Raw genomic sequence first — 26,502 nt, 5'->3', positions numbered from 1 at the left:
GTAGGGTTGGGTGTGTGTGTGTGTGTGTGTATATATATATATATTTCCCCCCCCCCCCTTGTTTATTCACATATAAACACTTTACATGCTTCCTTAGAGAATTTCCTTGTAAGGTTCAGTTGTTCTTAAGAGACTGAGAACTTGTCTAGCGCATAATTTGTAAACTATGTAAAGAGCACCCTCCAGCTGAGGCAAACCCTGGAACAATTCACTTGGACCTGTTTTGCTTGCCACTGTAGCACTCTTGGATGTAAGGGTCCTAGTTCAAACTGCAGCTGTAATGAGCAGGGTATACCCATGCATGGCCAGATGTCCAGTGGAGGATCCATGTATTGGTCTTCTGTTCCAGTCTTCCACCAAACAGCTGTTTGTTATAGCATGATCAATTTTATTTTAGATCATTTGAGAAGGATATTGCTTCTGAACGCAAACAAACCATATAACACCCTCTGCTCTTATGACTTCTCCATGCTGATTAGTTGTTCTTACGTTGTCTGTCTTATTTCATGGGAGCGAGGTGTAACTTGTACAAACGAAATGAGATTATTGCATCCAAAATAAAAGGGAGAATGTCAGTTACATGGTGGGCAGAAACGTTGCTGTTAAATTCAGGTGAAACCGTAGATATTTTTACTTGTGTGCTTCACCTTAAAACTGAGGAAAACCTGTATCTCATGCTTTCAGAAGACAGACTTCAATTTACACCAGGCTTCTGATGCTTTAAATAACTGATTCAGCAGCCTTGATCTACTCAAATGTTGCTTTCTTGCTGCCTTTTTATAACTGTCCTTTAAACAACTTGTTAGGAACTTCTTACCTTATTTTTAGACTGCTATAGGTAGAGAACATTGACTTTAAAAAAAAAAGTTTTTCAAAGTAGTTTAGGCCTTTAACATAGCATTAGAATGTTTCCTTCTGTAAATCATCTCCCATATATTAAAAAGCAACTGTCAGTTGGTTTCCTTCCTGTCTTGTATGTATTGAAAGTTATAACAATAGAAGTTCTAAGCTTAGCTTCCCCCCCCCCCCCCCCCCTTTTTTTTTCTTTAAGTTGATGACTTTGGGGGGTGGTCTTTCTCTTAGTTACATTAAGTATCCATGAAGGTAGGGGTTTTTTTGGTGGGTTGTAGTTGGTGGTTTTGTTTTTTTGTTTTTTTTTTGTTTCGCATCTTTTTTTTAACAGTATGGCAGAGAATAGTAGTACGTAACTGGGGAGGATTAAACCTTTTAAAAGTAGATTTTGTAAAATGTAGGGCATGGACAAAGGTTTGTCAGGTTTTGCTTGAATCAGCCCACATCTGTTATAAGAAATGGTAGATCTGCAGACAGGCTATGGCTTTTGTCACGTCCAGGGGAATCCACTGAATCTTGGCCTTCATTTAGGATTCCCTCCTGATGAGCAAATTCCCATGACCGCTTTTGAAGCTTTAAAAGCTTTGGTTTTGTTTTAAAAGGCCTCTGAGCACAGGCAATGTTTTCATAGGCATTTAGAAACAAAAAACTGAGCTTTTAAACCTTCAAATGTCGCTGTGGGGATTCACTTTGTTTCTCAGCAGACCAAGTCTGAGATAACACCTGCAAGAAGTGTGTATCTGTGCATGTGGATTTTGTGAAAATTGTGATGCACCGTCTCAACTGACCCACAAATGTGACAGCAGTGTGTGTGTGTGCGTGTAAATCTTATTGTTATGTTTTGCTGGTATTCATTTTTAAGAGCAAACTATTATTTTGGTTCTGTGGAACGACTGATGTGGGTAAGCCAATTTTGGTTTTAGATTGTTTTCATTTCTTCTCCCTGTACATCCTCTGATGCAAACGCTAACAAATGGTCTTCAGAAGAACAGACTGAGTGCAAGTCCCTGGTTATGTTTCATTATCTAAAGGGTATTGTTTTTTTTGCTTCAGCCTTACTTTTTCCTTCTACAGTTAACATCAGTTGCACAATAAAAGGTAGTTTTCTGTAAGTAGATGGGTCATACCATATGTTAACCCATGTCTATGATTACTAGATGAGAAATAATGTACAAGAGAAATAAGTGGACAGATCATCAGACTGGTAAAATAACAGAAATATTCAATGCACTCCTTTTCAACTGCATCTCTTTGCATCTTAAACACCTGAGGTGAAATTTTGTCATATTTTGGGGGAAGGGTAAGGGTTTTTTCAGAATTAAGGATAGATACTAAATGAATATATTAACAGTGCTTTTCTCCTGTCCTGTGCTGTTCTCAAAACACCTGTTAAAACAAATAAGCACATATTTCGGGATTGATGATACTCACTGGCAAACTTGGCACCAAATAACCTGCTGAAACTAAAATGTTGATGCAGAACATGTGCTTAACTTAACAGTCCATAACCCTGTTTTTAGAACATTGAAATACCTACCCTGAGGAAAGCTCATAAAATGAAGGTCTTTAAAGTTCATAGATTAGACCAATGAAGCTGCCGCCGTTTTTTAAGAATGTTTTATCTTCATTGACTCCTATTAATTCAAGATGGCCAAGTGTATGAAATACAAGACATGAAAGCACCAAAGGTTTCTCTTTGGAAGTGTGCTTTCCGTAGGTTCAGTGGCTACAGGAATGAGCAGAAAAGGGATGCTTGGAGAGGCAAACGTTCTGCATTTGGGAGGATTACACATTGCAGGCAGATCTGAAAGAAACTCTGCTTGGTTTCTAAGGGTATTTAATTGAGCTTTTTACAATGTATAATGCTTAATTCTTCTAGAAATTCCCAGTGCCCTTAAGATTCTATTGCTTGGGATTAGGTTGAGTAATTTGGAATATCTCTAATCGTGTTTCCCCATGTGTAACATTCCAGCCATGTCTGTCTTACTTTACTGTTAAATGTATAATTTATAAATAGATAACAATCCTGATAAGCTTGTTGGAATCCATTCTAGAACGAAATTACTTGTTTTGTATTGTGTGTGATACCTTCAAGCTGCTTTAGAGTAACTGTCCTCAACAAAGAAGAAATCGTTGTTATATTATTCGTCTGGAGGCACTGGAAATTAAAAAGCTGAGCTACTGTAGTAGCTAGGACCTATTATTTCTGAAGTGCTCCTGGAGAAATAAACTTTCTGCACCAGGCAAACCTGAATTCGTAATAAATACATGAACACATATACCTTTCCTTTTTGCGGTTGTCCACACAGGGTGCATGTTTGTTTCTTAGTTTTAAATGGAAGAAATTAGAATAGGCTACATTAAGCTGAACAGAATTTTCTTCATTGAATTTTTCTGGCTGTGTAACTTTTCTGACAAATTGCTTACTATCTTCCATTTTACCAAATGTGCGCTTTTCTTTGCCTCCAAACTATATGTTTTACTGTTAGACATTTTGGGATATGGTGGTTTTATTTCTCTTTTTCGGGAATAAACCAGAAGCATCATCTTGTGCTGAAAAGCCTGACAGAAAAGGAAAACAGAATACTTAAGCCGTGAATTGGTGAGGGAGGGTCAGACTGTTTTGGTTTTGTTTTTGGTTTTTTTTCCCTCAATGTTCCTTACATTTTTTTTGATAGCTGAACAAAACTCACGGGGTGGGGGGGAAACAAGTTGTCCTTAACAAGGAAATTATTTAGAAGTGCAACGTGTTTATGTATCTGGATGAGAACAGTGCATTGTTAGCAGTGACTGCATGCATCGCATGATGCAACCTTTTGACAACTGAGTGTCTGCTGGAGACATCTGTGAAGGGTGACCTTTCGCCCTAAGGAAGAATGCTCTGAAGGTGGGGAATGCCGTTATCTGTCCTGGCCCACCACGCACAGAGGCTGCCCACTGCTGTCCTTGCAGCCGCCTGGTTAGGTAGCTCTTCAAATAGAAATCAGCTGAGCCAAAACTGAGCAGATTCTCCCAAAGAAATGTGAAAAGGCAGCTTGCTTTCCCCTTGGTGGGAAGGCAGAGGTTAAGTCAAGGGCCTCAGACAGTATGAAATTAGAATAAGATCCTTAGCATTTAAGTAGTTTTGTTAACTAATAAGTCGCCTGAACAAGGATTGCTAATATCTGATGTGCCTGCTACTCCCTCAGATCACTTACTTCTGTAGATCACTTGTTACCAGTGTTGTGGAAACCAGTCTATACAGCACATTACCCTTCAGACACACAGGTTCAATTTATAAATTGTAGTGCGCAGACACAAAAGGCATCAGCTGTTTCTTTTTCAGGTGGTGGGGAAGGGAAGGAGGAAGGGAAGGGCTGGGGTAGGTTGGGGAAGAAATAATAAAGTGCTGGGAATGTTTTCAGACCAATGTATTTCTGATTTTCATAGAAAAATCGTTGTACTGGCTATAATCTGAGAAACTTTCTGTTATCATGCTCTTCTTAATTCACTAGTCTGAATTTCTCAGTACAGGTGACTCTCTGAAAAGCAGCATCGTGTTGATGATTGCTCCTTCTGGTAATATGCTGCTGTGTTTGCAGTGGTCATTCACGGACAGCCACCGGCTGCCTGTTAGTCAACAAGGACCCACATCCCACTTGTTATAGGTGAAGTGGTGATTTCTTGTCTCAAGTGGCTGTAGTGTTTTATGTGTGTGGTTTGGGCCTGGGTTGGTTTTTTGTTTGGTTGGTTGTTTTTTTTTTTTTTTAGGTAAAAAACCAGATAATATAAGGATCTTTTGGCTGCTAAAAACAAAGCAGCAAATATTCTATCCCAAAAGGTGGAGCAGCCTTGAAGAAAACAGGTTATTTCCCCCCACCGCCTCCCCCAACACCCTTTAGTCCCACAGAACAACTGCATGCTTCAGCACGGATTTCTCTGCTAGTTGGATCCCAGGAGGCCTTATTGAGTGCAGCGCTGCTCGGGGAGTTGCAGCTGTATAAAGTGGGGGAAAAAAAATGTAGTTTGTACGAATTGTTCTTTACCTTGGTTTGGGTTCAGCGTGGCAGCTGCACTCCGACTTTGTGTGTGACAGCACAAAGGACAGCAAAAGTGAAAAGCAAGTCAGCAAGTAGAGAGACAAAAGCAACGATCAGCTAATACAGCTCCACATGGCCTAACTAATTTATGAGAAAAAAACTGTTCTGTTCATTGGATCAGCACTCTGAGGAGGCAGGTGGAATTGTAGGAAGTTTTCATTGAGTCTCTGGAGCAACTAAGGAAGCCACTAGAGATTCTTCTCAGTTTGAACTTTATCAGGGTCTACGCTTAATCAATATGGTATTGGAAAAAGAATTAATTACTAAAGCAGAATAAAACAGCTGCATTTTAAACTAAGGATCCATCAATTCAGTAATCTTCCAGTTACAGGCTAGGTGCCGTGAGGATCATTTTGACTTCATGTAATGAGGAACTGAGGGAGTTTCCTCATGAACAGGCTGGGAATTCACATTAGCCTATTTCAGCTATTTGTCATCAGTACAACTCATTTCTCCCCTTCTGAATTACAATTTGTATTTGATATACTGTCAAACCCACAAAATTCCCATATTCATGGAACTGAAAGCATTAATGCGGAAATCATTGTCACCATGAGAAAAAGTCTTAACCTTCCTGAGCCTCTTTATTCTATAGGCTGCGGCTCGAGTGGTTTCATGCCGGACATACCTCTATTGTGTTCATTGTGAGGGTCAGGGACCTGCCTGTTGAAGAAGCAGTAATTTGAACACAGCCTGTAAATGTTTCATCTGTAATTTCCATAATGGTGAATTTCAAGGAGGGCTGAGAAGGGTTATGGGAGATGAATTAGGTTTTTAGTGAGCTCATTAGGAAGCCAAACAGAGTTTAGACAGCAAGGCGGTGAGTGTGGCTGTAATCAGTTCTGCTCGCTTTGTTCCCTGCCTTCGGGACATTTTTTGAAAACTTCATGGCAGGGGCTGATGAGAATATACTGAGCAGAGGCTGCAATCTGATGGTTGACTTGTTGATTTGTAAACCTCTTAATTCATTTTTTGTTCAATTTAATCTTTTCTTTCTTAAGGAAAATTAGTTGAATGTTAGCCCTCTTTGCACTATTCACCTCTTAAATTATGCTCATTTTGAGGAGCTTGTTATGCCTGAATAAACATGAAATGACTTGGCATTTTCCCATAAGAGGCACACCCATTTTAATACCATGTATTTACCATTCCTGGAAATGTCTCATTAACTTCTGAAAATCTGTGAGCATGATATTTTTGGGCTACTGTAACACACCTCTTGGCAGTCACAGAAGGCAGTTTGGTTAATGCCTCATAATATCCATTTTTATTCTCAACATGAAGAAAGGCTCTCTATAGAAAATTGATGCAGTTTGCTCTGCTAATTTTCATGCTCATTCCAATTAATTTAACATGACCCAGATTTTCTTCCTCGGGCTCATCCTGACTAATTAGTAAGGCAACACCTAGAACAAGTTCTGTTTAATAACATTGAGGAACGCTAGTTGTGAGTGATTTTGATGCTAATAAAGATATTCACTGATGGGACAGATATTTGATGTCAATTACAGTATGTAATTTAGAAGTCCCAATGTGCTGGATAGAGTATAGGAAGGCTGGCAAATCACTATGGGAGATTTTATTTTTTTTTTTTTTTTTTTTGTTGTTGTTAAAAAGACTTCCAAAGCACCTAGGTATCCTCAGGGACCAATTAGTTTATTTTTTTGGTACAACTAGTAGTATTGCCAACTAATTCCACAGTAATAGATGGGGTGGTGCTGCTAAGGACATATAATCTGTGAACCATCAACGGCCAGGGCCCAGGCTTGCATTATTTACCGAACCTTTATCACATATGGGAAAAGCCACCACAGGTACTAGAAAGCAGCACTGGTCAAGGAGAAAAGGATGGCCTGCTCATCTCCTTGGTTTAGCTTCTCTTTCCATGCCATTGTCCAGACAAATCTATTTTGTAAGAAATAAACGGGGTTGAAAAGGGGGCCTCGTTAGTGCTTCGTAAATGAAGTACAAACGCTGGTGTTTCTTATTTCAGAAAAATGACCCCAGAGCTACACTCCATGTGATAATTCTTTCCTGTGCTCTGAGAGCCAGGGAGAAGTTATCTCCATCCAAATGTGGAGGGCTGGTGCTCATGTAAGTGTGCTCGCTGTGAAGAGACCGACAGCACGGGCAGGTCCCGGTCCCTCTGAGTACTTCTCCTCCCTGGGAAAGCTGGCTCGCTCTGTGTGTGCCATCCATGCTGGCAGAAACACAGTGTGTGCAGCAGATGGAGAGTGAGGTCCAGAGAGTATTTTGTCATTGAGGTCATCAGAGGTAGAAATGGCAAATGCCAAATCTTAGTTTTTTCCCTCCATCTCTCAGGACAAATTCCCATGTATGCCACAGGAACCTGAGATGGGTAAAGACTGGATGACAATACTGTTCATGCTTCACAATTTTGACCAGCCACAGATACAAAAACCTGTGTGATCTCTTTACGGAAGTTGCAGCCCTAAGACTTGCTTTTGCTCCTAGTGACGTAAATGGAAATACTGCTATTTAGCTGAAGGAGAAAAGAAAGATGTCCTTGTGTATCTATTTTGATCACAAGTACTTATGTCCAGGAACCTGCCTTCTAACGGAGTATTTCAGGATGTAAAGAAAGCACGTTCTCTTTAAGATATGCATTTAAAGATGAAGAAAAATTAGTAAAAACAATAACCATACTCAGACTTGAAAAAATGTAATGCTCAAATGAGCGCAGGAGTGCATGGACATGTTTGTCTTTAAAAGTAATAATATATAATATTCACTTATCTAAGAGCCACCACCAATTACTATCAAAAAGAATATTATGTATTCCTTTTAAAACAGTTTTCATCGAAAGCTGTGTTCCCTGCTCATTTGAGCACTTTTGAAAATCCTTATCCCTAAAGTTTGCTGAAGGTCACTTTCTGAGCCAATAACAGGAAAGGGAATAGAATATCTTGTGTTAGATAATGCTCCAACACTATTAGCATCTCAATTCTTAGCTGCTGCAAAAATGTCTGGTAAGTTTTAAAAGCTGACATAGTAAAACACAGGTAAAAATATCTTAACTATAAAATTGCAAAGGGGGGTTAATGTCTTTGAGGCAACTCTTCTCTTAATTGCTGAAATCCTATTTGCTTTGACTATGGAGCCCTGTCATTGGCATCATTTCACAGAGTTTTTAAGAGGAGGGGGAGAAGGAGAGAGATGAAGGGACTGTGAAGTTTCTTCTAATGCATAATGCATTTAAACACCGTAGTTTCCAGATTGAGGCCACTAACCAGCTGAGAAACGATTCCTGTGAACAGCCTTGCAGTAAGGAGTCAGAGATGACCATGTCTATGGTGATTCCTAGCTGGTGACAATTCTGTTGTTCTGGGTCAGTGGTGAATACCTCACTCAAATGGTGCAAAGTCAGCCAGTTCTTAATTTTTTATCTCCTCAAGAGTGCATTCAGTGACTTTATCACTGAGAAGAATGACTCCCCTGCCTAGTGTGATCAAGATCTGGAAATTTGCTGCATCAGCACGCTTAGCCCAGACTGTTACTTGATTGGTGGGGCTTAGATTTGATCTTATGGCATACATGTCAGTTCTCTAACTGGCTAGGTGAACAGCCTGTCCAGGGGGAAACTCAGTTTTACCCATCTGAATGAAGAGAAGTCTCGTAACCTGCCAGGTTTTTCGTTTGGGGTTCCTGCATATAGCCAACCTTATCTCCTCTGAAAGAGGAGGAAATGGGGTGATGGAAGTTCTCTGGAGCCCAACTTGTGAGGTCCTTCCCTAGGAAGAGCTCAGGGACACAAACCAGTCTGGGAAGACTTTGTAGGCACTGCATATTTGTCTTTTGCAACACTTTCTGCTACAATGAAAGACTTGAAATGCAATTATGGGCTTATGAACAGAAAAGCAAAGCATCAGGTGTCAGAGTGGGGGTCTGTGCTTTTTGTTTCTGTGCTGTGAACTTTTAGGCAAATAGTGTTATGACGAGTCAGTGCTCTGTGGTTTTTCTATTTTTATGCTTCCTTATTTTCTAAATCAAATGAGTGGAAACTTTTGTCAAATGCTTTTCCCCATGTTTCTATGAAATTATGCATTGCTCCATCAGTTCTTTTGATCATTTAAAGCAGATCCAAAGCATCCTATGTGATAGTTTGGGTGTGGACAGAGGAGAAGGCCATGGCCTTTCCTTATTTTTTTTGTTTGTTTGTTTTGCGATATTATCTGGTTACTGGAAACAATTCAGTAAAACTGTAAGAGGGGAGAAAATAAGTTGCTTGTAAGTCTTTCTGATATCATAAAGATCTCTTTTTGTTTTTGGTTTTTTTTTTTTGTCAACGGGTTGAAATTTTCTGACCAGAATTCACATGTCTGTTTGCTTGCTGCTTCTTCCAGTTTGAGGCATTTGGATATTCTTAACTGTATCTTCCCTCGTGGCTGAAGGCAGACTCTAAGAAACTGGCAAGGACTGACTAGGGGCTTCGGCTCTTAAATGCTTGCTCTTATAATCTGTCTGCTGAACTTGAAAGACAAAAACATTTCAGGTCTTTCCAGTAACCACTTTTAAGCATCCAATAGATATAGCAGATGAGGTATAGATGGTTTACACTTTACCTTTACGAGGCTTCTTGGAGGAAAAGACTCCTGAAAAATGTTACCCTGAAAGTAAATACGGGGAGATCCAAAGCACGTGTTTGTCGGCTGGAACATGATTCACCAGTGGGAGCGAGCACCGGAGCAAGCCCTTTGTTGTTGTGAACACCAAATAGCATACCGCTTATAAACCGTATTAGTTATGTTTCCAAATACCGAGCACACTATATTTAAAGTATGGGCTTTAACTTAAACCTACAAGAGCAGACTGTCAGTGTTCCCACGTAACCCTTCACATTCTGGCATTTTCCAGACTGCCAGCCAAATGAACACTTTAGGAGGAGGTGCATATATATGTCCGCAGCACCCAGCGGGTTAATCCACCCTACTGTGCATAGGTGTTGGAGCTCTTATGGTATGTAAGACTTGCCAAGTTTGGAGTTGTTTTGTATTTTTTTACTTTTTCTGGACTATGCATTCATAGCAAGCATCTTTTCTGATGCTGCTCAGGTGTTTGTGAATGCATATCGAGACGGTACTCTTATTTGTGTTTTATGTAACATACACATTTGTGTACATTTTATCACCTTGAAAAGCTTTTATGGTTTATTTTGACACTTTTCTATTAAAACATCTTTTTTTTGTTTTGTTTTTAAGCATTCAGCCATCCTACTTTTTTTAAAATACATCTTAAAATAGACTAATGTGCATATTAGACTTGTGGCCTAACAAATGTCCTTTTTAATAACTGAAGTTTTTAACTTAGTATCTCTCAGGAATAAATGTCTGTTACATTTCTAGTCCTAACTTTTATTTGGAAATGATGAAGAAATCCTACTACTGTGTACTTGTATGCAATATTTCAGCTGGTGCTTTTTTTAATAGTTAAATAACCCTGAAAAGAGAGATTTCCAATGTGGACGGTACATGGACTCTTGCTGTATTAGTGGGCATCATTTTAAGGGACGTCTCCTGAACAAGCAGTTGTTTCCAACAGCATGTTGTCTAAGGGGAACCGCAAGACATTAAAATATCTCACAGTTTATAAGTTTGTAACAGCTGTAAGGAAAATTGAGGTACTCTGATGGCTATTTTCCTTTTCCAAAAAAGCCATTTTTATTCTTAAAGAAACTACATTAATGATTTAATGAAGAAGAACAGTACAGGATGTTAGCCATCATCTACTTTAAGTTCTCCACATTCTGCTGTATATAAACAACTGCAAAATGTTAAAGGTTAAATATTGATGAGACACTATTGAACTTAATTACTTAACTTCAACTGCAGGTAGAATTTTAATTGAACTTGGTTATTTTACCAACACTTGATATTATTCTAATGACAAAAATAACAGGATAACAAATAAGAAATGGTACTTAAAATAAAATGTAGCTTTTTAATGTATACTAACTTTGGAACAGTTGATTGAGGAAACTAAAAACACTATCCCACTTACTCCAACAGGGATAGAGAACTAAAAAAAGAAAGTGGTCTCTTAAAGAAGATGTGCTTTAGGGGAAAAAAAAAAAAAGGGCAAAAAACCAAAACCAAAAACGTTTTTTTGTCTCCTGATTTCTTTAATGAGTAGTTATTGTTGTCTCAGCTGTAGCCAAAGTCTGCAGCTGGTATTCTTAACAGAATTACTATGAGAATGCTAAAAATATTTCTCTAAAAATATATTAAAAAAGCAATTTAAAAAGAACTCCATTTAGACTGCAGCACAAGGACATTTTGTGTGACAGTGTTTAGTAGGATGAAAAATTTAAACAGAATAACAGCTATTTACATTCACACTGCAAAGTAATTACCAAAGCAGACAAAATACTTAAGCCTAATTTAATAATGCTTTCCTTCAGCCTAGGTGCCAAAACCTGGGAGTAAACTTCCCAACTTGTGCTGAGGTGGGAGGGGGGGAACTGAAGTTAAAACCATGTAGAAACAAGTGCATTGAACACTTTCCCAGTGAGGTACAAAGTGAGTTTCACTTTTAAACAGAAGAGCATCATAAATCAGCATAAACCACAAGTTTTAATGAGTATATCTCCTCTGGAATTGTGCAGTGCTTGCAATTCTGTGTGAACAAGACAAGGATCTGGTCTTACACTCCTTACTCAGGCAAAACTGCCACTGACATTAATGATAATTTTGCTTGAATAGAACAAAGTGCTTGATGGCGGTTATGCCAGCATGAGGGGTGCGAGATTAGGATAAACGTGCAAAAAAGTACAACTTCAAATGGCTGTACCTTTGACTTCTCGAGCTAGCATTTCCTCCAACTACAAGGATCTTAATTATAACATTTGCTGGTTCAAAGATTAACATTTAGCATTCTGGGAAAGACTTTCTGGACTTTAGTAACCTGATCAGTACGGTCTCCTTTTGGTCTCTGCCTCTTTCTGGCTCTTTGTATTGCAGGGGAGATGATAGTATCTGGCGCATTCCTTGGATGACTTGAAGATAGCAGCCTTCTGTGTTTGGGGCTGAAAGATTGTGAACTCTGTGTTAGCAGAAATGCCACACAGGGGAGGTGAATAGAACATTAAAGAAGCTTTAGCTTTAGGTACTGCAGCGCAAGCAGAGTTGAATTTGAGAGCTGGGACTTAAGTGGACATTTGTCCCTGCTTTCTTCCTTAATAAAATCTGAGTGTTAACTGTGGATAAGGGCATTTGAGAGATCACTAAAAATGAATCATTGAGTGCCCAGAAGAGCTTTATTATGATATACTATGGAGAACTTTAGAATATGCCGTGTACTTTTTACGTGCTTCTCAGATGCATGTATGAGTTACTATTACAGAAGTAAATTGTTTTGTTCTTTGCTGCAGAAGAGAAATAATTTGCCGAATTAAGACAACAAAATAAAACTCATCAAAAACTGGATCTGTGTGGTCCTTTCTGGCCCTATGTTCCCATCTAATTTTCTTTTGCCCCATGAAAGGCTATTGAGCAAAAAAGCACAAGCTCCAACCGCAACGTTTGTTGTGCTTGTGTGTGCGTGTAATTCATTTTGAAAAACCCTGACACAAATACTAAATCTGGGAAAAAAAATCTCAGTGCAGAAATCCTGACTGGCCAAACTGTGTTTTAAAAAACCCTAAATTTTAAAAATCCCCAGACTGATATCAGGGTCCAGGACTGAGTCCTTGTTAGGTAGAGCCAAGAGAGGTCACTTGGTTCAGTTTGTTTGCTCCAGTAGTGATTAGATAGAAGGAGTTATTCTGCTCCTGAGGTTCCGCATGGATGTTGCCACTGCCCAGTTAACCAGTGTGAAAATACCATGGAAAATAAATTATTAAACTATACTGTTATTACTAACTTGCCAGCTCCAGAGAAACAAATGCAGCCACATTTACATATGTGTCCATCTGTCTGTTTTTACACTTTATGTCTTCAGCCAGTGGGTGAAATTGTTTTAATCCAAGCTGCAGTCTGATCTTTTTCTTTTTTTTTTCCTGCTCATATTTTTCTGTGTGTGTATGTTATTTGTAGATGGACACGCATATTCTTGACAGTAGCTAGTTCTTAATTGTCCTTTTAAGTAACCTAATCTATCTGGCCACGGTAGTTTTAACTGGAGTAAGCAGCAGAGTTCTCCATGGATAATTTTCGTTAGTTAGCAGATTGTTACCATCTCAATGTTGCTGAAATCCCTAATCTCAGGTCAGCGTGAAGCTGCAGTGGTTACAATCCTGTTGCCTGATGCAGTGTGAATGGAAGTGCTTTCTGTCAGAAACATGTGGTCTCTTCAGTGGAGAGCCTGCGTAAATCCTGTGTAAATAGAGGGAGGCTAACAAAGGATGAGCCCCTGCAGCTCAGAGCATTTGGAGCCATTTGGAGGCTGAATTTGCTAAATGCTGCTTATACCGCCTGAAAAGTTGAAGAGAAAGGAGCATAAAATCCCTTCTTTTTTCTCTTTCTGCTCCTACCCTGGGGGGAGGGTGTTAAGGGCCAGGGAAGCCTGAGGTAAGCCTATGAAGACTGTTTTTTCAGTGCTCTTTTGAGTGTGAAAAAGGTGGCATGGGTCACTGTCCCCTCTTTAATGTCGGAAAACCCACACAGTTAGTAAATGTTGCATGTAAACTAAAGCATTTCATCCCTTCTCCTGCGCTCCACGGCAGTGGGCCATGAACTAGTCACTTGAAAATCGCAGAAAAATTTCACTTCGACATGTCCGGACAGTTAAGCACAGCAGGAACGTAAGAGAGATCAGTAATTAGCAGGTTGCTTTACTGTTCCTCTTGTCTGCATTGGAACACTGTTTTCACCTGATGTGAAAAAATGTTGGATTATAATGAGCGAACCACAGACCTACAGGCTGTATAAAAGAGTTTAAAATTTAAACTGGTGTTTATTAGTTTTGTCTTTAAAAAGCTAGAAAAATGTTGTTGGCTTTTGAATATAATCTCTAAGAATTCTCGATTCACTTCACAAATAAACACGAGCTATAAACACAGACAATTAAGGGCACAAAAAGCCAGTCTTTTTTCTTATTTTTGGACAGGAAAATAATAAAAGGGGAAACGTGAAACATTACGGTTCTGCAAATAATTTCAAGAGATTTGAATCACCAATTTTATAGTATGCATGGCTATAACAATAGCATAGCTGGAATGTCATTCCTATGTTCGAGTAAATAATAAAATATTTGTAAATGCCTTTTTGAAAATAAGATATATTAGTGATTATAGAAAGGTGCCTATCCGGAAATAGAAAATGAACAGTTTTTATTCTGTCTCATTGCAAATACACTTTAGATACCAGGTACCATGCAACTCTTTAAGCCTTTAGCACATATTGCCAGATGGCAACAGGGACTTGCTCCTGACGGACAAACCACACTAAAATGTGATTAGACAAAGTAGAATAGCTTTGTAGGTAAGGTCTAAGAGTGGCTTAAGTTCTCTTCCTTTTCTTCCTATTTGAATTTATAAATAGTTATCAATGCCTGGATTTGTGAAATTTGTACATGTCATCTTTACAGTTTCAGCCCAGTGGCATTGCTGGGTTATATTCTGGAAAGCAAAAGATCTTCTAAAAGAACCGCAGAGAGATGGCCAGCTCTTCATCTCCTCCCTGCTGTTAGAAGGGCAAAAGAATAACTTCTTCTGTAGTAAGAGAGATGATAGTCCTGTATGTCTGAAGTCTTCCTGGTCCTTCTAGTGCACTGATGTCCAACCTTTCTTTCTGTCCAAGACGCTCACTGAAACATATGACATAGCACCATGAGACATGTGTCTGATGTCTCACAGACACAAAAGGGGAGAGAACGCAGGGGGCCGATTACAGCAGCTCACTTGAGGACACCCCACTCCAGGAAGGGACAAGTGGTGGCTGAGCGTGCAGGTCAAACTAGGATGCCTGTGTCAGGCCTAAACAGCTTCTGATGGCACCTTTCCTCCTGCACACGTACTGGCAGAGCACTGCTGCTGGTGGCACAGCTCTAAGCTGGGATGCCCACTTGAACTGTTTGTGGTTTTCAAAGTCCCAGGTTTGCCGCCCATAACCTATCCTAACTCAGTTTCCCTAGGCAGTAAGATGTGGTAGATAAGTATTGCTTCTGTGGTGTGAGGAGACTAAGTCAACTTCCACGAACAGTGGTCATGAAGAGGCGGAGAACCCCCACCCCCCACCCCCCCAGCCAGCACTTTATTCAAAGAGTCGTGATCTGCTGAAGCTGCAAGGCTAAAAGTCTGATGATTTTAATAGGGTGGAATGAAGATAAGGAGTTCTCCTGAAGGATCTTTGGTTCTGGGGCTGACCTTCCTTCTCTATTAGTCCTCCCTACAGCACAGGCTGTCTTAGCTTCAAAACATATTCAAACACTTCTCTTTCCAGCTTTTTGGCAGTGGTAATTAACCAGATTTTAAAGATTTCTCTCTGATGGTGATGTGGATCATATTACTAAGTTGAACATCCTTATTAATAATGATTTACAATACTTATGTGTCCAGATGGACACGTTATAAGTACAAACAAATAATTGCAAATTGTGAATATAAGCTGCATGCGGATTCTCCTCTTTGTTTTGCATTTATATCTACATATTCTACTCCATCAAAATACTGGACTGAAAGATTGTAGAGTAGTTTACTTAAGATCAGCATAGTGCACCGCAGCTTTCCTTTTCAGAATCTTTTAACTTTGTTTTCATATTGCTTGCACTATTTTTAGAAAAATGGTGAAGTGTCTTGTCTTCCTCCCACCTTAGATACCCGCGCTCTTCTCTCTTTTCCTTTAGCATGACAAATCACAAGCCTGTAAGGGACCTCTGACGGTGAAGAAACTCAAACACTGGATCCTGAAATGTATTTTTCCAGAAATCACTTTTCTTATTGCTCTGCTTGATATGATGGTAATAGAAGCTCTTTCTAGAGTTTGCATATGGGTTGTTACCAGGTTTCTGTGCTTTGGCCTGACTGGGTTATCCTTTTCAGTTATCATTTTGCATAGATTGGGAATCTGTTATTCATCCTGTTCACAAATGGTGAAAAGACTAGATGAGCAGCTTCTAAGCAGCAATTGCTTCATCTCTTGCTGGGTCCTTACTCTGTGAGGAGCACAAACAAGGACTAGGGTTGAGATAATACTGTTAGTGTGGAGGACTGTCAAAGAGGAATTCATTGATATGATAAAGTTGGACTGGCCTTCTGTAGGACTGGACTCTATTTCCCGAAGAGTCCTTAGCTATATGAACATTGGGGTCAAAAAGCTAGTCTGTCCAAGAAAATCAACTTGCAGCAAGTTAAGTTTTAAATTATGGTGCAATGGAAACCCTGCTTTAACTACTTATTCAGTATTTTTTAAAGAAGATGTAGTCTCCTTTGCTTTCAATGCAAAATAATTTATCTTGTGGGAAGAAACCGTCAGCATGTGGTAAGCGTGTCTGCACACAGAGCTAGTGTGGAAGCCTAACATCCCGCTGCGTAAAGAGGACTTGCATCTTCTGCCTCCTCCACAAACCCTTCCCCTAGAAGAGAATGTCTCTAAGGAACCCCATGTGGGTCACTTTGCAAAGTTTCTTGTAAGCTCTCTCCATCTTTTATAGGGGTTATTGAGACTATTATATAGCATTGATATAATCTTAAACAAGCTGAGTAATATGCCTAATTCTCTACTGGCTTGAATCCTGCGTAGTCATTGACATCTCCACAGAGTGCCACTTAAGAATTCTCCACTTTCCTAGAACAGTGATAGGGTTTTGCAGTCACTTGTACTCTTTGCACAAGAATGAACGAGTGAACAGTGTGCAAAGCAGGAGAAAGTCACCCTTCATTTTTTGCTGCTATGTGAAAGAGAGGGTCAGTGGGCCAAAATCTAGATTTAATTTCCCCACTAGACAATTGGGATAATTATGCTTATATAATTGCAATTTCCGTACGAGTTAGGACTTGACTCTACTCTTCTTACAAGTTGCCATCCAAATCAGGATATGAACAGTTCACATAAGCGGAATCACTTGTAATGATGGTTTAAGTGATTTAAATGTGGATTCCTTCATACAGCAGTTGAAAGTATATTCAATCCAGTCTTCAACAGAGTGACTTTCATGTCTGTACATTTTATTTCACTTCTGATAATTTCTTTCCCTTCATTTAAAGTAACTCATGTTTATTTGGATACAGCAAACTAGGATCAGGCCCTGCATATCCAAGAAGTAAATCATTCCATCTTGGAAAAGTCAGTTATGGGCTACTTCTATGATTTCTTGCCCCTAGAAACCGTATCCACTATTATGAGCAGTTGTAGTGCTATTAAAGCTACGACAATACAGCTTAACAGGATTGGGCCTGTAGTTCACCAGGAGCAACAAATCTTGCTGTATTCATCTTCTGAGGTCATTTGGAGGTACACTATTTGGATATCCTTTCATGAGGTTATGGAACAGATTAGGGAAGCACTGACTCTTAACATTTCACCCATTGATTGAGGTGGGAAGGCAGTGGAAGCTTTAGCTGAACTTTCATCTCCTGGGCTGCTATTAGCTTTTTAAAACCAGGATATTAACAACCTCTCCAAAAGGTCTAAACACTGATTTAGCATGTAGGTGACTCCTGCTGAGGATGCTCACAAACAGGAGAGTATGCATGGGCAGAGAAACAGGAATTTGTCCATACAGAGGGTGAACCGGTGGCTTCTGCGGTGCGAAAGGATGGTGCAGAGCGGAAGTTTTACAGCTCCACGCATTCTGTGCATACACACACAGCTTTTACATAAAGAGACAAAGATATCTTTATCTGCACGACAGATAGACAAACAGACTGACTGACTTCAAACTTGCACTTTCAGTAGGGATTTTTTTCCCCCCATCTCTCGGTACTGCTTTTCAAAATTGCCTGAGGCTACAGTACAGCACCTCAGATCCCCAAGGCCCATTGCCTGGCTCCTAATAGCCACTCTCCATCTGTGTCACATGAACAGCTGATGAGATAGCTCCAGTGTCTGTATTTTGGAGAGCATATCCACCCAGGTTAAAATGCTGGGGTTGCCAAGGAGCAGTCAGAAGCCATTAGTGTTTGTGAGAATTTGCCTTGCAGCAGTTCCTTGGCACAGTGGAAAGTGTGTGTGTGTGTGTGCGCGCGCGTGTGTGCGTGTGTGTGTGTGAGAGAGAGAGGGGTAGGGTGGAATATATGGGGGGGGAGAGCAACGGAAAGGAGTGCTTTCTAAATAACCAACGTCTTGCAAAAGTGAACTGTTGGTTACAGCGTTTAGGGCTTCCATAATCTCTTTGATTAGTTTGCTGTGATTCGACTCTCCTTTCTCTATCGTTAACAGAAACAAATAAAAAAAAAAAGAGAAAAGGAGCATGAGAAAGAGAGCAGCGACTTCAGGGTCTTGCTCTGGTGTTTGGGCAGATGGAAAGGAGCTGCTCTGCCTTGGGGCAGGGTGGTTGTAATGAAGTGGCCTGTCAGTCTGTAAATAGTGAGGGTCATCTCTTCCATGTGATGGAGGGTATCACATTGCAGTGAAAATGGAAATGTCAATAAAATTAATCTGCCAGCTCTTTGCTGTGGCTTTTTCTGTCTCTCCGGTCCAAAAGGGTTGGTTTTTCAGAGGGGAGGCAGCAGAAGAAGGGTGATCTGGCACGGGAGGGAAGATGGAGCTGAAATGCAAGTTTTGAAGCAAATGGACTGTATGTAGCAGCAACGTATTTCGTTTAGTACCACTACAGAGCTAGACAAGGCTATAGGAATTAGCTCGTGAATCTATAGCATTCCTCAGGAAGCTATGGAGCGTCTAGCTCAGGCTACATTGAGCACAGAGTTTATTGTTTTAGGCTTTCTTGGACAAGGTTTTTACTTAGCATGGGATTTATGGCATTTACTGCTAATGAATGTCTATTCTTAAATTACAAAAACCACCGTCTCAGCACAATTCCCAGATGTCCTTCCAGGACCTCGGCTTCTTAAACACCAGCAGGGAGCATAAACTCTCCACTTCTCTGTTTTCCTCTTTCGTGTGGCTCCGGGCTAATGATGTGTAAGGAAAACACAGCAATCTATAAAGTCTCAGTGCTGTCCCAGTATTCTTCATTTATTTTGCATTTGATTATGCCACAAGTCGGATCTTGTTTCTTTCCTTTTTTTAAAGTTATTAGTTCAAATATTAATGTAGGAATATGGCATATATTGCTGCTCTTGATTGATGCCTTCCCAAAAACAGGAAGACGTGCTCGTATGAATTTTAAGAAAGTAGGGGTCCTGCAATGCCTTGCCAGAAGAGTTTTTCAGATACATAATTTAGATGCCCTCCAGGCAGGCTTTCAAGGCATTTTTGCTGGAGGGCAAGAAAAAATAACTATGACTGTTAAAAGTAAATGATTTTTGCTAATGCACAATTAATGCCAGGGAAAAAGCACAGAAGAGAAAGATGTTGATGGAAAGTTCTGATTAAGTGAGAGCTCTACCTTGATGTGCATCTTTTTTTTTAATGATAATAATCACTGATGCAGAGATGTAGAAGTTTTCATGTCATGCAAATGCTATATGCAGGGTCATACTAGGTGTACATGTTTGTGCGTGCGTGTGTATGTGTGTTGGGAGGTGATGGTTACGGGGAGGGGCTCATCTAAGAGTGTGTTATGTGCACTGAACAGTGACATGGTTACTGCCACCTCTGCAGAGGGCCTCGGATATATAGACTACAGAACATTTAACTTGATTACTTATAGTACGTATTCAGAATGGTTGTAGGGATGCATTTACAGTGAATGGGTTTTCTTGTGGCAGGTTTTCCCACATTGAATCCCATAATTGACAAAGAGCTATTGCACTATGTCAAGCACACAATTATAATTGAATTAATGATATATGCATGTGTGAAATGCAAAATTAGTATTTGGAGAGACATGGTTTCTAATTTTTATGTATTTGTATCAGCACTCATATATAATGAGAAACTGTATGTGCCTGATCTAGCAAATCAAAATAAAACTGTGGTAGTGTCTTGGTAATTAATACTTTTTGGCTTCTATATTTTGTTCATTAAATGTTTCCTCTTTCCTCTTTTTCTCTTTGTTGTAGGAGATGGTTTAGACAACAGTGTAGCCTCACCTGGTACAGGGGATGACGATGACCCAGACAAGGACAAAAAGCGTCAGAAGAAAAGAGGCATTTTCCCCAAAGTAGCAACAAATATCATGAGAGCGTGGCTTTTCCAGCATCTCACAGTAAGTGGTGCCCAAAACCAAAATAGATTTCTATTCATGTGCCTAATGAGGTTTACTCATCATTATTAGAAATCAATTGTCCCCATAATTTTTGGACCATTATTAGGGCTCAGTTATTGTTGCTTCCCCCCCCCCCCCCCCTAGATTTTTTTTTCTTGGCTCTTGGAATCATGACAAATCTGAAATCTATCTATCTATCTATGTATATATATGCACACATACATGCCTATAGAGAGAGAAAGAGAGAGAGAATACAAAGCCTTAGCATGGAACAACACCTACATATAAAGTAACCATTTTTTGCTTTGAACTATTCAAAATGCTCCTAAGGGCAAAAAAGGGGGTTTCTTGCTTTAGCATATATAAAGCTCTGCCTTCTGGAATCTTTATTGCTGGCCTCTGTTTACGCAAACTTCATATGTATGTGGTGGAAGAGTGAGCCCCAGTCTGTATGTGCTGACGTACGCTGTGGATGTTAGAGAAGTCAAAGCAGGAGCTTGTAAGCTTGTCATTTGTACTTTTTTGTGAGAAATATAGAAGGCTTACAGGTTCCCTAATTCTTCAGTTGCATAACAGAGAGAATAAGCACCTTTTTAGCTTCTCTTGAAGTCCATTATGTTAAAAGCTAGCCATATTCACATTTGGGGGAGAGAGATTAAATATGTGAAAAAGCAATGTTTTCCATGGGCTATATTTATCCTCCTGCTTGCAACTGGTTTTATGTGTTGGTGTTCTGTTGACTATTATAGCTTCACTAGGCATCAAAACACGGTTCCACACAAAACTTACTAACACTCTTTGTAGTTTACTTCATGTGGGAAATAATGGAAACTGGTAAAATTATCAATTGATTTTCCTCTTCCTCTCACTGTAAAATTGTTTCTCACTTGATAAGGCTTAAAATGCTAACTGTTATTAACTACCTCCTCTTCTACAGAAGTTTTATAAATTTCCATGGTAGCTGATGTTGGTTACAGTGTAATGATTTCAGGACAAGGTACCCGCTTTATTTATGATAGGGACTATCGAACTGCTCTGCTAGCAGCACAGCTAAAGGGGGGAGCGATAGATCCACATTTCTAAACCATCATTTTGATGTAAGGACATTAGTAGCAAACTAAGGTGCATTGATCTGGCCTGTGGGGTCAGGATTAGCTGGAATAGCCAGTGTCTCTGCTGGAGTAGTGGTTATTCCTGCCTCCCAGCTATGGCCATTTCAAAGGTCAGGTGCCCTGTACCCACTTGGCTCAGAGGAATTAGACAGAACATGAGTCTCTGGGCTGATTACTTAACCAAAGACAAAATAATGAGTCCTAAGCAAATACTGACTAATTGAAAGGGCTGTAAATCCATTACATATTGGTCAGGGATAATCAGGAGTATTTAATCACTTTTATCTATTCAGGAGCACTGAAGCTGCAACAGCAAAGCCCTGAACCTTGCCATGTGCTTATTATTCTCATCATTATCAAAATTACTTCACAGCTGTTCTTTGCTACATCACCTCAGCTGGAGATTTACTAACCTGTAAAATGTTTTTAATTTGGAAGTCGAGTGAGTGTGAGTGGAGGGTTTTTCATTTAGCTGTAGGGTATCTTTAGAGGAGTAGTACAGGCAGACAGCAAAAAGCAGGGCCACAAATAAACCAGTTTGTTTTGTACATGTCTCCGTGTTAACTCCATTTCCTCTTATGAAATTTGTGATATCTTGTTTTTTTCTCCCTGCCTTCCTTTCTCATGTGCTCCTTGAAAGCATTCGACACATGCTTATTAAACAGTCAACTGCCTCTTGCTTCTCTTGAGGAAAGTCCTCCCGGCTTTTTGAAATCCCTTTTTCTTGTTTCCATCCTCTCTCCCCTGACCCTCTCCATCCTGCATGAATTGAGGAAATTTGCCATCACTGGTGAGGATGGCCTCGCAAAAATCAAATTAAATGAACACAAAAAAGCCCCAAACCTTTTACCGACCAAGCTTTAATGAGTTTGCAGGTGTTGAAAGATTTACTGTGCTGTAATTCTCAGACCTGCAAACTGATAATGGAGACCCCTGACCAGTGCAATGTAAATTCAGAAAGATTCTTGCCATAAACACATGCAGGGAAGGAAGAGAACTCCTTTCTTTTAAAGATCTCGCACTTTTTCTCAAATTAGCTTGTCCATTCAAAGTGCAACGCTGGCTGAGCCAGAACGGGGGAATCTGTGATGTACAATTTTATTGTTTCAAGTAAATATCTTTACAATGGTGGTCCGTGATTCAATGTACATTCCTTCATTACTACTCTAACCTTATTTCAAATTGGTTTGTTCCTCGTTTGTGCTGTATGACCTGTTCTTGTATTACAATAATCCCCTGATGTACCCTTTTTTCTTTCTCTTTTTTTTTTTTTTTAAAGAAACTAATTGAATTATCTCATTATTTTAATTTGTTAAGCAAATGTATTTTACATCTCAGGATGTGTTCTTAAAGAAGGAGCTGCTTAGGCTTTGCCCCCTGAATGGGCCATTGGTACATTTTGACATTCATGCATTCATTAAGGAGAGGAACATAAAAGAGCTCTGGTTGTATTTTTTTTTCAAACACCCAACCAGCATGGAGCAACTTTTCCATAAGCCACAGGGGTCTCTCTACATATGTTCTCAACTGCAAGCCATTGTCACCTATTCTGAATACCTCAAAAGGACAAATAAAATACTAAAGGCCAACTGTAGCAATTGTTAGCTGTTAGTCTCAATATGACAAAAATCATTAACCTCTGGTTTCCCTGGAAGGAGAGGCAGTGGCAGTCCATCTCTTATGGCATGGATTAAACTTGAAATTCCTTTAGATTATCACATTCAAAGCGAGGAACTCAGTTCTGACTAATTGTGTTTACTCATGATTTTAAATAAAATGCTATTTTTTTCCTTTATTCAATCAGTTTGCAAACTCCTAAGGTAGCTGATTTTAAAAACTGAATTGCCTAAGTGGCTTTTTTGAAGAGACAGGCACTTGAACTCTGATGTAGAAGGAATGTACCTGACAGGCTGTGTCTTTCAAAACAATTTCTAACCCCTATCACAACTTCCATTTTGCAGTAACTTTAATTATATTTGAAATAGGATACACATGCATGTTTTTATTGTTGGAAATCAAATGCAAGGAGTAGGAGCTTCTGTCATGTTCTCGTTCACTTACTGAGCTCTGTCTTACATTTGGAATTAGAACAGTACCGGAAGATGAAAGATCTGAGGATGAATTGGTTGGAAATGTGTATGCTTTTTCTGGATAATATCCAGTGTTTAAGAAAGTAGAGGAAATCCTAGTCTGGTAGTATAAGCTTTTCAATAGTACATAAAGATTACGACATCAGAAAGGTAAACCTGACATTAAGGCTGTTTTTATTTGAGTTCAAAGGTGGTTAAAGAAAAGAAACAGCAAGAAATCTGACCCAAGCCGAGAGTTTATTCATAGCTCTGGAAGACTCCTTTTCCTCTATGCCAAGGAGTCCTTAGTACACTCAATTAGCCTCTCAGACATCTCTGCTTTCCTCCCTCAAGTGCTCCCCTATTTGCCCTGCAAAGAACATATTTGATCACAAAGTGAAAACAGGAAGTGCTCAAATGTATAGACACCTCTAGCTTACACCAATGTTGAGATTAGGATTTCTTACCAGCAGCTACACAGAGCCGGCCCCCCTCCTCCCATGCCCTTTTGAAGGATGGAGGACCTTTAAAATGTATGTACATAATCAGAAGAGAGCAAAGTTATAAAGGAAGTAATTATACTGTTCTATGGACTTGTACCTCTGGTAGTTCATCCCTTTCTGCAGCACAGTGTATCGAGGACTACACTTTTGCTACATTCAACGTTTTTTCCCTTCTTTTACAGAGCTGGTAGAACAGAGACATGTTTATTCTTTGACACTTACCTGGAATGATGCCCTTTGTTAAAATTCTGTTTTGGCTGTTTCTTTTGTTACAGTCTGTAAGAACTAACTAAAAGTACCAGATATAGCAATGGTAGCCTGCAGACTAAACCTTTCTTATGACAGTGCCAGATTCCCAGCTGATGGTATTTGGGATGGCTCCCCTGAAGTCAGTGGAGTCGAGCTGGTTTTTTTGCTTTTTTTGCTAGCTGAAGTTCTGTCTCCTAACATTTGGTTGAACAGTGTCATTTTAGACTGATTTCCACAATCTTCTGGCTGAAAATCTTGCTCTTTACACAGTCTCTTGTAGAGTGGATTTTGGTTTCATCTGCTTCGGTGTCAGGCTAGAGTAAGTTCTGCTGGAATGTGTTAAAATGAACCGGCCACAGCTTTTGTACTTACCTGAATTAATTTTCTTAACTTGCTGTATTCAGGTGGCCAGGTTGGATAATATGAATAGTCTTACCGAAACAGATTTTTTTTTCTGTATTTATGTGGGGGTATCTGAGAATATAATGTATCCCTATCATGCTTTGATGAATGGCTTACCAAGCCTTTTATACAGGGCAGCTATTTTATTTATTCATCAGATTTTATTCTAGAGATTAATGTCACAAACCAAAGCCAATCTTGGAGCAACCTTTCAAAACAGTTGAAACCATCCCACCTTCATAAATATCTCCTCCCATATCGTGATTTTAGGAATAATACCTAAAGGAGAGTTAGGAACATAGCTGGCTATTGCACTCCACACTGAACAGCTTACTTTCACATCAAACAGTAGAAGAACAGCTTTCCTCAGAGTCTTGATCAGGAGAAGCATTCTTCATGTTGCTGTTTTTGCGGTACTTTAAAAAAACAAAAACAAAACCAAAAATACAACAGACCTTTGTCCAGTTAAAATGGTGACAAGAAGGCTGGGAGACTCAAGAAAATACAGGAATGTGAAGACATTCTCGTGAATTTTAGTGCTTGTGTTGGACCGCATTGTAATGTGCTATACACTCCCAGGGTACACTGAAAGGCGGGAGATGTCCTCTGATTCTCCTGTAAAGCGACCTGCATGTTGGTTCGCATGGCTGCCATTTCTGCTTTAGTGCACCACATAGTCAGAGTTGGAGGAGCCTAAGGTACAGTTTTATTCCAGGTCTGCTTTTTAGACAGGGCTGAGTGTGTGCTGAGTTTGCAGCCAGGTAATAAGTTGCCTGCTGGTGCAGGACAGACCTCTCAGACTGTACAAACACCGCCCAGTTGGAAGCACGTCCTGCAAAATAATATTGAGCTCATTTTTCAGCTGGGTAAACTTTGTGAGGAGAAGGTTAAATGATTTCACCCTAGTGCTAAAGAAAAATCAGTATCTGAACCTTAAACTCCCATGACCTGTGATCCTGTGGTCCTCAAGCTGATGGAGCTGTGTGTTTGAACCCCAAAGTTGCTCTGGTTGCTCACTAGAAGAGCTGGTGGCTGCCGTTAGCATTTGTTTTTATTGCTGGAGGTAGCACAGCCCTGCCTAATGTCACCGGCATCCCCCTCCTGTCCTTCCAGCCTGCACTATGGCGTCACCAGCCTGGACTAAATAAAACTGGAAATCTTTCTCAAAATGCCACTTCTGATCCCAGGCTGAAAGGTTTCATCCTCCAAGTGCTCGTAGTCCTTGGCCATGAAATCAGTCCTAAAGATTTAGTAACAGACCAAACGTTCCTATACCTTTTAAACGCCACAATCTTAAAAGAAAAGAGCTGAAATGGGGTGGGGGTGGGGCTTTGTTTGTTTTAAAAATGGAATCTGAGATTAGATCTGACATTTCTACATCCACCCCCTACAGAAGAGGGAACCCGGGGTCATGGGGTGTGTGGGCCTCAAAAGCTAGCTTTGTCTGGGAGTGGTTAATCTAATCATTGTTACATAGACATCTGTTATTTCTTCTGAAAAATTGATGCTTTTGTGACACAATGATCCATCTATTTAGTACAACAGCCTGAGTAATTAAATTAAAAAAAGAATATTTTTGCGGGAGCATGTATTATAAAACTGCCATACCTCTTCGTACCAGCGAAAAGGCTGGGGAGAGAGAGAGAGGGAGAGGGGGTGAGAGAGAGGGAGAGGGAGAGGAGAGCTTTAAGCCCCGCATTGTTTTCTGCTGGCTGGAGGAAAACATCTGTGAATTGTTTGAACTGAACCTTAGCAGGGACTGTCTGAATCTGTGTCATCTCTGTTTAATTTCAGGAAATGATGTCACAGCGCATTAAATAACAATGCTGCGTGATTTATTTTTACTTGTACATGCTGTCCTAAGCATTTTGGTTACATGGCAGTGTTTCCAATTAAGTGCAAGCTTTCGGTTTTAAAAAATATACTCGGTAATGCTTTTTTTTTGGGCGTGGGTATGAGGAGGCTGGGTATTTTAGGGGGTCACCAAGGTTCAGGGCTGTCGGAGGGC

General features: G+C 39.8%; 1 protein-coding gene across 1 annotated transcript in view; it reads left to right on the top strand.

Moving 5' to 3' along the window:
* MEIS2 (Meis homeobox 2) overlaps positions 1 to 26,502 on the top strand; it is a 172,299-nt gene that overhangs the window by 31,736 nt on the left and 114,061 nt on the right. The window contains exons 8-9 of the mRNA XM_082317030.1: positions 9,807 to 9,908; positions 20,014 to 20,159. Of these exons, the coding sequence (XP_082173156.1) occupies positions 9,807 to 9,908; positions 20,014 to 20,159 (248 nt within the window). The remainder of the gene's footprint in view (positions 1 to 9,806; positions 9,909 to 20,013; positions 20,160 to 26,502) is intronic.

Source organism: Platalea leucorodia (genome assembly GCF_965183815.1).
Source record: "Platalea leucorodia genome assembly, chromosome: 7".
NCBI classification, from domain to species: Eukaryota; Metazoa; Chordata; class Aves; order Pelecaniformes; family Threskiornithidae; genus Platalea; species Platalea leucorodia.
Note: the sequence above shows the minus strand (reverse complement) of the source record. Positions and strands in the feature narration are given on the sequence as shown.